This window comes from Moschus berezovskii, chromosome 16 (genome assembly GCF_049115385.1).
Source record: "Moschus berezovskii isolate FMDL1 chromosome 16, NW_MosBer_1.0, whole genome shotgun sequence".
Lineage (NCBI taxonomy): Eukaryota > Metazoa > Chordata > Mammalia > Artiodactyla > Moschidae > Moschus > Moschus berezovskii.
This window is the reverse complement of record NC_142475.1, coordinates 8,116,563-8,132,592: the sequence shown is the minus strand read 5'-3', so window position 1 is coordinate 8,132,592 and position 16,030 is coordinate 8,116,563. Positions and strand designations below refer to the sequence as shown.

General features: G+C 42.3%; 1 protein-coding gene across 3 annotated transcripts in view; it reads right to left on the bottom strand.

Annotated features, from left to right (window-relative positions):
• The window catches only part of OSGIN2 (oxidative stress induced growth inhibitor family member 2), a 28,424-nt gene extending 15,057 nt beyond the window's left edge, over positions 1-13,367 (bottom strand). Inside the window, exons 1-2 of one of the 3 annotated variants that reach the window (XM_055432590.2) lie at positions 13,140-13,367; positions 1,784-1,938 (exon numbers count right to left, since the gene is read on the bottom strand). In XM_055432590.2, the coding sequence (XP_055288565.1) occupies positions 1,784-1,938; positions 13,140-13,183 (199 nt within the window). In that variant the 5' untranslated portion in view covers positions 13,184-13,367. The other 2 variants (XM_055432592.2, XM_055432591.2) reach the window with 2 other exon arrangements.
• Between the last annotated feature and the right edge of the window lie 2,663 nt (positions 13,368-16,030).

Sequence of the window (16,030 nt, the reverse complement as noted above, 5' to 3'; positions counted from 1 at the left end):
AAACCTGGCTTAAAACTCAACATTCAAAAACCTAAGATCATGGCATCTGGTCCCATCACTTCATGGCAAAGAGACTGAGGGAAAAAATGGAAACAGGTATGGACTTATTTTCTTGGGTTCCAAAATCCCTGTGGCAGTTGATTGCAGCCATGAAATGAAAAGATGGTTGCTCCTTGAAAGAAAAGCTATGACCAACATAGACAGCGTATTAAACAGCAGAGACATCACTTTGCCAACAAAGGTCCATGCAGTCATAGTGATTGTTGTTCCAGCAGTCCTGTATGGATGTGAGGGTTGGACCACACAGAAGCTGAGCGCCAAGGAGCTGATGCTTTCAAACCGTGGTGCTGGAGAAGACTCTAGAGAGTCCCTTGGACTGCAAGGAGAACAAACCAGTCAATCCTAAAGGAAATCAACCCTGAATATTCATTGAAAGGACTGATCCTGAAGCTGAAGCTCAAATAAATTTGGCCCCTAGAGAAGGAAATGGCAACCCACTCCAGTCTTCTTGCCTGGAGAATCCCATGGACAGAGAGGAGCCTCATAGGCTATAGACCACGGGCTTGCAAAGAGCTGCAGATGACTGAGTGACTAAGCATACAACATACATGCTGGGTTTGCCAAAAATTTTGTTCAGGTTTTTTTGCATCATCTTCTGGAAAAATCTGATTGAACTTCTTTGCGAACCTAATACATAACGGGTAATTAAATACAGGCAATACTTTGCCAACAAAGGTCCGTCTAGTCAAGGCTATGGTTTTTCCAGTGGTCATGTATGGATGTGAGAGTTGGACCGTGAAGAAAGCTGATCGCCGAAGAATTGATGCTTTTGAACTGTGGCGCTGGAGAAGACTCTTCAGAGTCCCTTGGACTGCAAGGAGATCCAACCAGTCCATTCTAAAGGAGATCAGTTCTGGGTGTTCATTGGAAGGACTGATGCTGAAGCTGAAACTGCAATACTTTGGCCACATCATGCGAAGAGTTGACTCACTGGAAAAGAGTCTGATGCTGGGAGGGATTGGGGGCGGGAGGAGAAGGGGATGACAGACAATAAGATGGCTGGATGGCATCACCGACTCAATGGACATGAGTTTGAGTGAACTCCGGGAGTTGGTGATGGACAGGGAGGCCTGGCGTGCTGTGATTCATGGGGTCGCAAAGAGTCGGTCACGACTGAGTGACTGAACTAATAAAACAAAATCACAAAATTATATAATTCTGAAGTAATTGTGTTTTATTAGTAGCTTAATTTTTACTATCTTATATACCTATCTATTGATGTGGATGGATATGTAATAGGAACAGGTGGTTAAAATATTATAAACATAGCTGTAGAGTACCATAGTTTTCCTTACTGAGTACTGACCAATAACTTGCACAAGTTACTCAACCACTGAATTTCCCTGTCTCTCCATATTTTACAAGATCAGTGTGTTGTAGGACTGTAAGGTACAATTCAATAATGTACACAGGAATCCTCTGTACAGGGTTCTAATAACACTGATTATCATCACGACATATCAGTAACATAACTGATAGACTACTGATACTTTAAAATGATAGAGCAATCTCAGCCCTTCAGTGAAAAATGTTTCCCACTAATACAGAATCTAATGTAGATAAACCAATTCCTCTCTCCAAAGACTTGGTTATCGGTTATCAGGCAACCTAAGAATACTTTTCAATACAATCCTAAGGATTTGTGCTATATATAACCATACATTTATAGAAGTAGTAAGGATCATAACTGTAATTTTAAGAGATAAAAGGCAATAAAACTTACCTATTACTACCACAGGCAAAGTCACTGATGAATCTTCAAGTAAAGAAGTTTCTTCAACTAATGGCATAGCTTTTACTTTTTGCCCCAAATTATCACCAAAATACTGCACTAATGAATTAAAAATCTCTCCTTCAGTTTCAGTGTCACTGTAGTTTCTTTTAAAAGAAAAACATGGAACAAAAAACAATAGATATATAGTCAATATAGCCTTTACAAAAATCTTTCTCTATTCACTTCTTATTTAGGCCACAAAACAGTCAATAGTTCCATAAAAGGAGAAAAGGAAATCCTTCTGATTAATGCTTTCAAATTAGCTTAGCTACATGTCAACGCACACCACTTTGTCAGAAATCCTAAATACAGTGGCCCCTTGCTATCCAACGGAGGTTGGTTCTAGAACCCCGCCCCCAACCCCCCAAAATCCATGGATCCTTAAGTCCCTTTTATAAAATGGCATATTATTTGCATATAATCTACCTACACCCACCCACAGAACCTAAATTGTCTCTAGATTAATTGTATCACCTAATCAATCATTGGAGGGACTGATGCTCAAGCTGAAACTGCAGTACTTTGGCCACCTCATGCGACAAGTTGACTCACTGGAAAAGACTCTGATGCTGGGAAAGGTTGGGGGCGGGAGGAGAAGGGGACGACCGACAATGAGATGGCTGGATGGCATCACCGACTCTGTGGACATGAGTTTGAGTGTACTCCGGGAGTTGGTGATGGACAGGGAGGCCTGGCGTGCTGTGATTCATGGGGTCGCGGAGAGTCGGACACGACTGAGCGACTGAACTGAACTGAACTGAATCAACATAAATGCTACGGATGCAGTTGTCTTCATGCAGCAAATTCAAATTTTGCTTTTTGAACTTTTTCTTTCTCAAATATTTCCCATCTGCAGTTGGTTGAACCCATGGTTGTAGAACCTGTGGATATGGAGGGCTGACTTCAGCTGCTGTCTCTTTAATGACTTGAAGGCAAGTTTTAAATAAGAAGCTATTTTTAATGACCAAAGACACAGGGCTGTATTAGGCATTTTTACAATTCTCTGAGATCTCCTAGGACTAGAAAGTGTCTCCTTCACTTTTTTCTTTTTCCTCATTAATAAAAAGGTGTGTGCATTAGAGGCAGTGTGTGTATATATATATATGTGGGGGGGGGGGGCTTTCCTGGTAGCTCAGACAGTAAAGAATCTACCTTCAATGCGGGAGACCCAGGTTTGATCCCTGGGTTGGGAAGATACCCTGGAAAATGGAACGGCAATCCACTCTAGTATTCTTGTCTGGATAATTCCATGGACAGAGGAGCGTGGCGGGCTATAATCCAAGGGGTCACAAAGAGCTGGACATGACTGAACAACTAACACTCCCACTTTTCATGTGGAACAAGACAGCTACATACAGTATCATAAGGAAAAGTTACTGAACTTATATATTACAAATTGTGCATTTGGGCTAAACAATAAGGTTTATACATCTTATTCTCAGAGATATTGAAAAGTGAAGTGAAGTGAAGTCGCTCAGTCGTGTCCAACTCGTAGCGACCCCATGGACTGCAGCCCACCAGGCTCCTCCGTCCATGGGATTTTCCAGGCAAGAGTACTGGAGTAGGGTGCCATTGCCTTCTCCAGGGGATCTTCCCGACCCAGGGATCAAACCCGGGTCTCCCGCATTGCAGACAGACGCTTTACTGTCTGAGCCACCAGGGAAATCCAAAGTGAAGTACAAAGATCTTAATGTTGATTTCCAATCTACCTTCTTTCCCAGCTGCCTCCTAAGAAACTAGTTTTGGCATTCTGACATGCTCAAGGAACAAACGGAGTATCCTCTGAGCACAGGTACTGTTCTGCATTATACGAGAGGTTACTTCAAAATAGAATTCCTGAGTTATTCTTCATTTTTATATTGTCAGAAACAGGCCAATTATCTGAAAATATTAACGTGAGTACTGACTAGTGGGTGAGTGTGGTTACTACTATTCCCCAAATGACAAACATGGTAATCAATCAGTTACTTCACAAGACTCACTGATCCAAGGGGAGGAAGACAAATGGAAAGAATTAGGCAGAGAGCAATAATTTCTCCTTCCTATAACCCTCCAATTTTCCAAACTACCCTCGGAAAGGGCAGAGTTCCCCAGGATACACTGACAGCTTTCCTTCCCTCAATAATTGGACTTCCCCATCAATACATTGGCCATTTTGGCCAGAACAGATTTCATTTAATATGGCTACTCCTCACACTGCAAGGCTGCCCCTGGAAGAAACAACTTAAGATCAACCATCCCTTTCAGATCATTTCATCTCCTACCATTGATCAGATCCAGATGTACTAGCTGTCTTGCCTTCACTTGACAACTTCTTGCCTGACGACTGAACTCAACATGAGTGAATCCTATACTTGGGCTTGTCCCTCACTTCTCCTAATGTATGTCAAGGACAGGTTCCTCAGCTTCCTTTGATTGCCTCTTTTTTCATAATATATATACTTTATTGAAGTATTCTTGACTTACAATGTTTCTGGTGCAGAGTCATTCAGTTTACATATACACATAAATTATTTTTGAGATTATCTTCCATTATAGGTTACTACAAGATACCCACTATAGTTCCCTGTGCTATACAGTTAACCTTTGGGGCTTTTTGCATGTCTATTTTTTTAAATTAGAACTCTAGCATTCTATTCACACTAAGTCAAACAAGTAGAATCAAAGTGTCATAAATTTTTCAGTCAGGCAAAAATTCATGTTTTTTTAAAATATTCAGTTCACTCGCTCAGTCGTATCTGACTCTTTGTGACCCCATGAACCGCAGCATGCCAGGCCTCCCTGTCCATCACCAGCTCCTGGAGTTCACCCAAATCCATGTCTATCCAGCCGGTGATGCCATCCAACCATCTGACCCTCTGTCGTCCCCTTCTCCTCCTGCCCTCAATCTCTCCCAGCATCACGGTCTTTTCAAATGAGTCAGCTCTTCGCATCAGGTGGCCAAAGTTTACTGGAGTTTCAGCTTCAACATCATTCCTTCCAATGAATACTCAGGACTGATCTCCTTTAGAATGGACTGGTTGGATCTCCTTGCAGTCCAAGGGACTCTCAAGAGTCTTCTCCAACACCACAGTTCAAAAGCATCAATTCTTCGGCACTCAGCTTTCTTTATAGTCTGACTCTCACATTCATACATGACCACGGGAAAAACCATAGCCTTGACTAGACGGACTTTTGTTGGCAAAGTAATGTCTCTGCTTTTTAATATGCTATCTAGGTTGGTCATAACTTTCCTTCCATGGAGTAAGCGTCTTTTAATTTCATGGCTGCAATCAGCATCTGCAGTGATTTTGGAGCCCAAAAAAACAAAGTCTGACACTGTTTCCACTGTTTCCCCATCTATTTCCCATGAAGTGATGGGACCAGATGCCATGATCTTCGTTTTCTGAATGTTGAGCTTCAAGCCAACCTTTTCACTCTCCTCTTTCACTTTCATCAAGAGGCTCTTTAGTTCTTCTTCACTTTCTGCCATAAGGGTGGTGTCATCTGCATATCTGAGGTTATTGATATTTCTCCAGGCAATCTTGATTCCAGCTTGTGCTTCTTCCAGCCCAGCGTTCCTCATGATGTACTCTGCATATAAGTTAAATAAGCAGGGTGACAATATACAGCCTTGACGCACTCCTTTTCCTATTTGGAACCAGTCTGTTGTTCCATGTCCAGTTCTAACTGTTGCTTCCTGACCTGCATACAGGTTTCTCAAGAGGCAGGTCAGGTGGTCTGGGATTCCCATCTCTTTCAGAATGTTCCACAGTTTATTGTGACCCACACAGTCAAAGGCTTTGGCATAGTCAATGAAGCAGAAATAGATGGTCTTCTCAAACATTACATACTATTTAAAAGATTTTCTTCTATGCTTGATAAAGGTTTGAGGAAGAACATTAAAAAGAGAGATGGAATGGCGAAAGTGGAAACAAACTAAATGAGATCGTGGGAGAACTGAATGAAATACAAGTGAAGCAAACTGCATAAAAGTGAAAGACCACCCCCCAGGCCAGGGATGTTACACGAAGCTACGCACCAGACGCATCTGGGGCTTTGCAGGAAAAAAGCAGTAATTCTGATATGCATTCAGATTTTAAAAAGTGATTACAGGTTTTTCCATTAAATGGTAGGTCTGATGATACAGAATTCTATCAATTTTCTGTTGACGGATCATGATACAATGTTATTAAGTCAGCAACAGTTACATAATCACAATAGTAAAAGATACTAATCAGTTTTCACAATCAATAGCAAGATAAAAAATAAAAGAGTTGCAAGACAAAATGGGAACATGATTAACAATATAAAATAATTACATACAATTTGGGGGATCAAAGAAAACGTATACCAATCTGAGTGCAGAGTTTCAAAGAATAACAAGGAGAGATAAGAAAGCCTTCTTAAGGGAACAATGCAGAGAAATAGAGGAAAACAATAGAATGGGAAAGACTAGAGATCTCATCAAGAAAATTAGGGATAACAAGGCAACATTTGATGCAAGGATGGGCACAATAAAGGACAGAAATGGTATGGACCTGACAGAAGCAGAAGATATAAAGCAGAGGTGGCAGGAATACACAGAAGAACTAAACAAAAAAGGTCTTGGTGACTACGACAAGCACAATAGTGTGGTCACTCACCCAGAGCCAGACATCCTGGAGTGGGCAGTCAAGTGGGCTTTAGGAAGCATTACTGCAAACAAAGCTAGTGGAGCTGATGGAATTCCCGCTGAGCTATTTAAAATCCTAAAAGATGATGTTGTTAAAGTACTGCACTCAAAATGTCAGCAAACTTGGAAATTCAGCAGGATTGGAAAAGGTCAGTTTTCATTCCAATCCCAAAGAAGGGCAATGCCAAAGAATGTTCAAACTATTGCACAACTGCACTCATTTAACAGTAGAAAGGTAATGCTCAAAATCCTTCAAGTTAGGCTTCAAAAGTATGTGAACTGAGAACTTTCAGATGTACAAGCTGGATTTAGAAAAGGCAGAGGAACCAGACCTCAAATTGCCAGCAACCAATGGACCATAGAAAAAGCAAGTGAATTTCAGAACATTTACTTCTGTTTCATTGTGCTAAAACCTTTTGACTGTGGATCACAACAAACTGTGGAAAATTTTTAAAGAAATGGGAATACCAAACCACCTTACCTGCCTCCTGAGAAATCTGTATGCAGGTCAAGAAGCAACAGTTAGAACTGGACATGGAACAACAAACTAGTTCAAAATAGGGAAAGGAGTACGTCAAGGCTGTCTATTGTCATCCTGCTTATTTAACTTACATGCAGAGTACATCTTGTGAAATGCTGGCCTGGATGAATCACAAGCTGGAATGAGGAGTGCCGGAAGAAATATCAATAACTTCAAATATGCAGATGATATCACCACAATGGCAGAATTGAAGAGGAACTTAAGAGCATCTTGATGAAGGTGAAAGAGGAGAGTGAAAAAGCTGGCTTAAAACTCAACATTCAAAAAATGAATATCAGGGCACCTGGTCTCCCCATTTCATGGCAAACAGATGAGGAAAAAATGGAAACACTGACAGAATTCATTTTCCTGGGCTCCAAAATCACTGCGGATGGTGACCGCAGCCGTCAAATTCAAAGATGCTTGCTGCTTGGAAGGAAAGCTGTAACAAACCTAGACAGCATGTTAAAAAAGCAGAAGCATCATTTTGCCCACAAAGGTCTGTATAATCACAGCTGTGGTTTTTCCAGTAGTCATGTACAGATGTAAAAGTTGGACCATAAAGAAGCTGAGCACCAAAGAACTGATGCTTTTGAATTGCAGTGCTGGAGAAGACTTTTGAGAGTCCCCTGATCAAGGGGATCAAGCAGGAAGATCAAACCAATCAATCTAAAGGAAATGAACCCCAAATATTCATTGGATGGACTGATGCTAAAGCTGAAACTCCAATACTTTGGCCACCTGATGCCAAGAGTTGACTCACTGGAAGACCCTGATGCTGGGCAAGATTGAGGGCAGGGGGAAAAGGAGGTGAAAAAGGATGAGATGATTGGATGACATCATCAACTCAATGGACCTGAATCTGAACAAACTCCAGGAGATAGTGAAGGACAGGTTAGTTTGGTTTGCTGCAGTCCATGGGGTTGCAAAGAGTCAGACACAACTGAGCGACTGAACTGAACTGAAATAGAGGGAACTTGGAAATACTTTTTAAGACCTTTAATGAGATATAATTCACAAATATCCCAAATTTCACCCTTTTATTTATTTTTTGCCAAGTCATACAGCATGTGGATCGTAGTTCCCTAACAGGGATCGAACGTGTGCCCTCTGTAGGAAAGGCACATTCTTAACCAACGGACCACCAGGAAAGTCCAAAATTCACTCTTTTAAAGTGTACAATTCAGGGTTCTAAATATACTCACAGGGTTTTACAATCATTACCAAAACTCCAGGGAAATGTAACCATCCCAGAAGTAGACACTGCACTCATTAGCACCCAGTCCTCCCTCTTCCCTCCCCCAGCCACTGACAGCCACTAATCTCTTACTGCACATGGAAATTTCAAATAAATGGAACCCCTCATCCCTTATGTGGCCTTTTATATCTGGCTTCTTCCACTGAGCATGACTGCAAGGTTCACCCATGTTGTAGGATGTATTGGCACTTCATTCTTTTCTAGGCCTCAATAATATTCCACTGTTCAGACACAACACATTTTGTTTATTCATTCATGAGCTGACGAGTACCTGGATGATTTCCACTTTTTAGCTATTACAAATATGCTATGAACATTTGTGTATAAATCTTTATATGAACATATGTTATTTCTCTCAGGTATGTTCTTGGAAGCGCATGCAATGGCTGGCCCCTATGTTTAACATCTTGAAGAACTGGCCAAGTGTTTCCCAACTGCGTACCATCTTATACTCCCACCAGTGATATGCAGGTTCCAACGTCTCCACATCCTCACCAGCATGTGATTTTTTTGTGTTTTTTTATTTTAGCTACCTTAGTAGCCATAAAGTAGCATCTCACTGCAGTTTTGATTAGCATTTCTCAACGACTACTAATATTAAGCATCTTTTCATGTGCATATTGGCCATTCGTATTTCTTCTTCAGAGAGTAATTCAAATTAGTTGCCCACTGTCCAATTAGGCTGTTATTTTTATTGTTGAGTTTTCAATACTGTTTATATATCCTGGACATATGATTTGTAAATATTTTCTCCCATTTCGTGGGTTGTCTTTTCACTTTCTTTATATTGTCTTTTGAATCACAAGTTTTAATTTTTGATCAAGTCTATTTGTTGTTGTTGCTGTACTTCTGGTGTCATATCTAAGAAAGCTCTGCCTAATCTAAGATCACAAACCTGTTCTCTTCTATGAGTTTTATAGTTTTGGTTTTAAAATTTATGTCTTTCATCTATTTTAAGTTAATTTTTTACATGGTATGAGGCAGCAGTCCATTTCATTCTTCCGTTTGTGGATATTCACTTGTCCTGGCACTATTTGTTGAAAACACTGCTTTTTCCATTTGTCTTGGGATCCCACAGAAGTCAATTTAACACAAATGAAGGGAGTTATTTCTGGACTCTCAGTTCTAATCTACTGATCTATGTTTACCTTTATGCCTGCATCGTGCTATCTTGACTATTGTTTCTCTGCCGCAACTTGTGAAACTAGGAAGTGTGAATCCTCCAACTTTGTTCTTTTCTCAAGAATGTCTTGGCTATTCTTGGTTAAGTTCAGTTCAGTCGCTCAGTCGTGTCTGACTCTTTGCGACCCCATGAATCACAGCACGCCAGGCCTCCCTGTCCATCACCAACTCCCGGAGTTCACTCAAACTCATGTCCACAGAGTCTGGGTTCCCTGAAATTCCATGTGAGCTTTAGAGTCTTTCGATCAATTTCCAGGAAGAAAAAAAAAAAAGGTAGCTAGGATTTTGATAGGATTTCATTGAATTTGTCTCGAAATTCAAGGAATATTGCCATCAAGAAAACTAAGCTTTTCAACCCATGAACATGGGATTTCTTATCATTTATTTAAGCCTTTCATTCTTCTCAGGGATGTTTTCTAACTTTCAGTGTACAAGTTCCACATTTCTTCCGCTGATTTCTAAATATTTCAGTCTCTTTGATGCTGGTATAAACTGGACTGTTTTGTCAATTGCATTGTCAGATTGTTCGCTGTTGGCATATAGAAAGATAACTGATTATTGTATGTTGATCTTGGATTCTGTAATACCACTGAATTCACTTATTAGGTCTAGTAGGTTTTATGTGTGTGTCTGTGTGTGGGCCTCAAGCAATTTGACACTAGCCTCTCCCAAGACTCAAGTAGAGTATGTGGAGCCAAAGTTTTAACTTCTCTTAATTCTCCACTGAGTACAGGTGATTTGTTCTGATTTTCTACCATTGGTCGTAAGTTTAACCTTTTGTGTACATAATCCACAATACTGGTATAAGCTATTTGTAATGAACTTTAAGGTGCTTGATAAATACTGGTCTAACACAGGCACGAAAAACTGATTCAAGAAATGAAATGACAATAGGGTTCACTGAATTTACATAAAGCAACAGTGAAACCAAGGTCTACCAGTAAGCATTCCTTGCAAAAAATTCAGAATCTAAACTATTAACCTAGTATTTCTGACCATATTTTACAGTATATGCATACCATACCACAGTCTAAGAACAATGGAAATTTCCACTTTAGGTATCCAATTTGCTGAATGTTTGTTCTGTTTAAAACAAATACTTACTTTGAGTAATAAAAATACCTACTTTTCCTTTATTTGGGGCAATAAACTAGAAAATATAATTAAATTTTAGGAAACAGTAAAAAAACAGCACTTTATCCATATGCAAAAATAGTTACCCTATTGTTAGGCATCAAGTTAGATGACTATTTAAGATGGTTTTACATGCCTCCCATGTTTTGTTTTTGAAACATTATGATCCAAAGTCTCAAAACAAAAGGATGGCACAGGTATAATGTTTGAATAACAAAAGACTTTTCTCACATCTAGCAATACTTTTCTAAATGATCATTCAAACTAAAATGAAATGCTTTACTACCCGAGTTTAATCTTTGGAAGCATAAGCTTAGATGTTACCAAACTGACACTACCACAAGAAAAACTGCCAAGTGTTAGTCCCTCAGTTGTGTCCAACTCTTTGCAGCCCCACAGACTATAGCTAACCAAGCTCCTCTGTTCAGGAAATTCTCCAGGCAAAAATACTAGAGTGGGTAGCCATTCCTTTTTTGAGGGGCTCTTTCCCAACCAGGGATCAAACCCAGGGTCTCCTGCAATGCAGGCAGAATCTTTACCATCTGAGCCACTAGGGAAGCCCAAAAGAAGGTTCCAAAGTCACAAACGAAGCTACTCTTTATCTTCTAGAACAGTAAGTATGGAAGTTTTCTTCCTCAGAAAGTTAGGAGACAGCTTTCTCACAGTCCTTATCCTTTCAGATAAAAGACAAGATCCAAAATGTAGACGTTATCACAACTGGTTTTAAATGCACACCTAATGAAATTGCTCCCCGCAAAAAAAAAAAAAAAAAATAGTATTAGCAAATTATAAACCTTTTCCTAAGGAAACGTTTTAAATATTAAATATTTTCTTTTCAAAATTTTATATAAGAGAGCTGTTTACGCAATGAAAATATGGTCTATCAACCACAATTTTTATCCTTTGGCTAGCAGGCTTATCTCTCAAGATGAACCTACAGCAAATATCTTGTTTTCATCTCCTCCAAATTTCTGTACAGAGGTAAGCATATGATATCCACTACCGAGGGTTAGTTGAATGGCTAGGAATCCCATGCCATGTCCTTAGAATTCAACTGTATTAAAAGGTGTCAAAAGGTTTTTGGACAGTACCTTCTAAAGGGCATATTATTTTCTCAGGCGCTTCAGTCTAAGTTTTCACTAGGAGAACTTGTTTTCTAGAGTTTTCCAGGAGGTATCTGATTCTCTCAAATCACTGTCAGGTGGGTAATAAATCTGCCTAGCATTTAAAATTCAGCAGTTTATTACATAAAATAATTTGTAATATCCAGAATTTAGAGACTCCTACAAAACTCACTGAGAAGGTGGGCAAACGTGGATTAGTGAGCTATTACAACAGGAATTCTGAGTTTTCTCTGTGCCTAACACCCAACTTTTGCAATATGGTGAAGCCTCTGGACCTCTTCTTTGAATATTATTATTAAACACGTAATAGGATTTACAAGGAAACTAAAAAGTAAACTTGGAATATGTCTTTATGTACTCCCCCGCTATATTAAATAACCAGTACAGTGATGCAAAATAACTACTGATCTTGAAGAAATAAACAGTATGTCTAGGTATCTGCAACAACCAGCGTGGCATGAAAACATCTGTGATTTCTACTGATGACCAAGTCACAAATACTACTGTGACTTACTGCTTATGGTCACAATTTTCGAAGAACATAGATTCTGGTTAAAGCTGAGTGAAAATGCCTGGTTCCATTCTCTACATCCAAGTTCATGACCCATTTAAAGTCTATGCACGGCAATTAACTCGATTAGAATGTCACATTTTAACAAAGAAGTTTTGCTTATCATCATCCTAGAACATTTGCGTATATATAAAGCAAAGCATTTTATTAAAGCCTTCGTTAAGGTTAACTTGTGTTCAGGACATGGTTTAAACTAGTTTCCAGTTGCTTTTGGTCTTTCTATAATTGAATGAGACGTTGGTCAACTGGGCTAGGCCTAGTCCATTCAGTTTCATTTTAAAACGTATCATCTGTATGAACCCTAAAAACGGTCCCCATAATGTAGGTCAAGACTCGTTTCACATGTTTCCAATTTCTATGACATGCCAGACTTACAAGGACTAACATCTTAAAAGTCAGAAACCTATTCGTGCCTAGAGCATGACGTTTTAAACATTAACTCCCTGCCTCCCGTCAACCCAGTAACTTATCAGAGGTTTTTTTTTTACAGAAAAAAAAAGAAAAAGTTCAAGCTGTGGGTGTTACATTTCTATGATATACGTGCCTTACAAGGACTGACATCTTAAAAGTCAGACCCATTTGTACACCTAGAGCATCACATTCTGAACCTAAGTCCCTGCCTCGCCTCAACCCAGAAACTTCGGTTACGAGCACGTTTGCACAGGGGATGGACATCTGTGCTCAGCTGTCGGGCGGGTACCTCAGACGCCTTCGCTGAGCTGCGCTCTCCCGGAGTCTCGGTTCCCGCGCCCCGCTCGGCCCAGCGCGGGGAGAGCGGCCCGCGGAGCCGAGGTGGCGGCCGCGCGGGAGGCGGCCCCGGCGCGCCCTGAGTCGGCCCCGCGCGCGCCGCCCGAGGAGTCACCTGAAATGCGCGGCCAGCGAGCAGCGGCAGCACCACACGGGCATGGGCGGCGGCCGCCTCCCGCGGCGGGGGCGCCGGGCGGGCCGCGGGGGTCCTCGGGGCGGCGCGGCCGGGCGGCGGGGCGGTGGGCCCGCCTCCGGGCAGCCGCTTCCGCTGCGGGCCCGCTGGCGGCCGGGGTCTCGCGCGCCGCTTGGGGGCGGGCCGCGCGGCGGCGGCGGCGGCGGGCGCCCCTCGCAGGTGCGGCGGCGGCCGAGGCCCGCGATTGGCGCGGCCGCGCCGGGGGCCGGGCCTGGCGCCGCGCTGGGGCGGCTGGGGCTGCGCCGCCCGGCTCCGCGGCCGCCCCGCTGGCGCCCGGCCGGCTGCGCGCGCGGCTGCGAGGAGGGCCGGGGCCGGCCACCGGGGAGGGGCGGGCGCCGCTGGCCCCGGCGCCTGCGGCAGGCCGCGCGTCCTCTCGCCGAGGGCGCCCGGGGCACCGCGACTCCCGCTCCCCGAAAGCCGCTTGTTAGCTTATTTTTTAAGCGCTTCTCCTCGCGCCGGGCCCGGGCCCAGCCGCCCGCACTGCCGCGCGCGCTTTCCGCTCGGGCCCCGGCCTCACGGGCGCCTGGGAGAGCCCAGCCCCGGGCTCTGCTGGGGGCGCCGGGCGTCCGCGCCGAGCTCCCCCTCCCTTAAGTAAGTGGGGATGCTGCTGAAAAACCCGGGTGCCCTGCCCCAGATGCAGGGACTCGCTGTGTTTTGTTTCCGTCCCTCCGAGTGATTATAATGCAGGAAATGGTTGAGAGGTACCGAGTAATGAGTGTCCCGTCTCCGGTATCTTCAGGAAATGAAGGGAGGAGGAAACCTGGGCAAAGCGCTTGACTGCGTATACTGTTTGTTACACGGACATGTCTTTCGATCCCTCCTTCCAAAAAGTGCTGAATATTTTTCCAGTTAAAGTCTTGGATGCAGAATTTTCTGTTTTTAAATACTTTAAGTTCTCAATTTTTGCTGCATGTCGTCATGAACAATACCTGGACTTAGCAGGTATTTTAGAGTCTGTGGCGCTTAAAAGGAAATTTTAGCACTCAGCCTCCCTCCAGGATTATATAATCTAAGATAATATTCATATATATATATATATATTCATTTTACTGTTTATTTTTACTTTAGTGTTTCAGAAAGTGAAGGATAACTTTTCTGTTGACAGTCACATTACCCTTTTAAAGAACTAAATTTGTAAAAGCTATGCCAATCCTGAGAGTTGAAATATGAAGGTTTATGACTACTTTTGTATAATTTATCTTTTCCTTATGCCTTTTTCACTTTGACTTTTCTTGCAGTATCTTCAGGTGAAATAATAAAGTGGGCATATCAAATTTTAGCCTTCATCAGGCTTGTATTTAGACCCTGGTAACTTGTTATCACGGCTTACACTTGATAAGGGCTAATGATTAAACCAGGTCACAATAATTACATAGAGGACTTTTCTTATAGCAAATAGGGCACATCAGAGTTTTTGTTTTTTGAAAATTGTCGGTGAGGTACTATTTAAAATTCTGGTTTGATGAGGTTGTGGGGCATCAGACTCAGATACTGCTTGTGAGAGTATAAATGAGTATGTGATCCAAAACTCCCGTGTCTGCGTGGTAGTCTCCCATTCTCCTTCAGCAGGTGTAGTCACACACTTAGGGTGGGACTCATCTCACACCAGCATCCATTCCAGTCAGTGGTACCTTCTGGGCTTGCTGCTGCTGCTGCTGCTCAGTCGCTTCAGTCGTGTCCGACTCTGTGCGACCCCATAGACCGCAGCCCACCAGGCTCCCCCGTCCCTGGGATTCTCCAGGCAAGAACACTGGATTGGGTTTCCATTTCCTTCTCCAATGCATAAAAGTGAAAGTGAAGTCGCTCATTCGTGTCCGATTCGCGACCCCATGGACTGCAGCCCACCAGGCTCCTCCGTCCATGGGATTTTCCAGGCAAGAGTACTGGAGTGGGATGCCGTCGCCTTCTCCAAATGGGCTTGCTAAACCCTCCTTATTGGTATATAATATACCAGTATTTTATACATTAAATTATGGAATCTGTCTGCCAAGGAGGAGATGCATGTTTGATCCCTGGGTCAGGAAGAGCCCCTGGAGAACAAAATGGCAACCCACTTCAGTATTCTTGCCTGGAAAAATCCCAAGGACAGAGGAGCCTAGCAAGCTATTGTCCCTGGGTTTGCAAAGAGTTGGATACAAGTTAGTCACTAAACAGCAACGTGGATTAGATTACAGTATAATAGTTAAAAGGACTGTGTGTATTGGAATCTTCACTGTGCTGGCAGTGAGATCTTGGGCAAGCTCCTTAGCATCTCTGAACTTTGGTTCCGCATCTGTAAAATGAGATAATACTTAGTTCGTTGGTTGTAAGAATTAAATTCACAAATACTTATAAGGCACTTCCCACAGGGCCTGGCTTATATTAATCACTGAGGAAATGTGCTTTTTCATTATTATAAAAAATACTTTCACATTTTCTAAAATCAAAATTCCAGGACGTATTTGCCCTAATCTGACTGTATCTGGAAATAGGGCCTGTAAAGAGGTAATTGAAGTTAAATGAGGTCATGAGCGTGGAACCCTAATCCGGATGGGTTTGTACCTTAGAAGAAGAGGAGCTCTTGTTCTGCCAGAGGAGGACACAGGAGATGGGGGCAAGCCAGCAAGAGAGCTCTCAGCAGGAACTGAATCAGTAGGCTTCTTGATCTCAGACCTTTCAGCCTCCAGAGCTGCAAGAAAATAAATGTCTGCTGTTTCAGCCACCCACAGTATGGCATTTTGTTACAGAGACAGTATGTTTGACATGTTTGTTTTGACTGACAAAAGATAGTATGTTTTTACATTTTCTGGAAGCAAACAAAAAAATTGAATAGA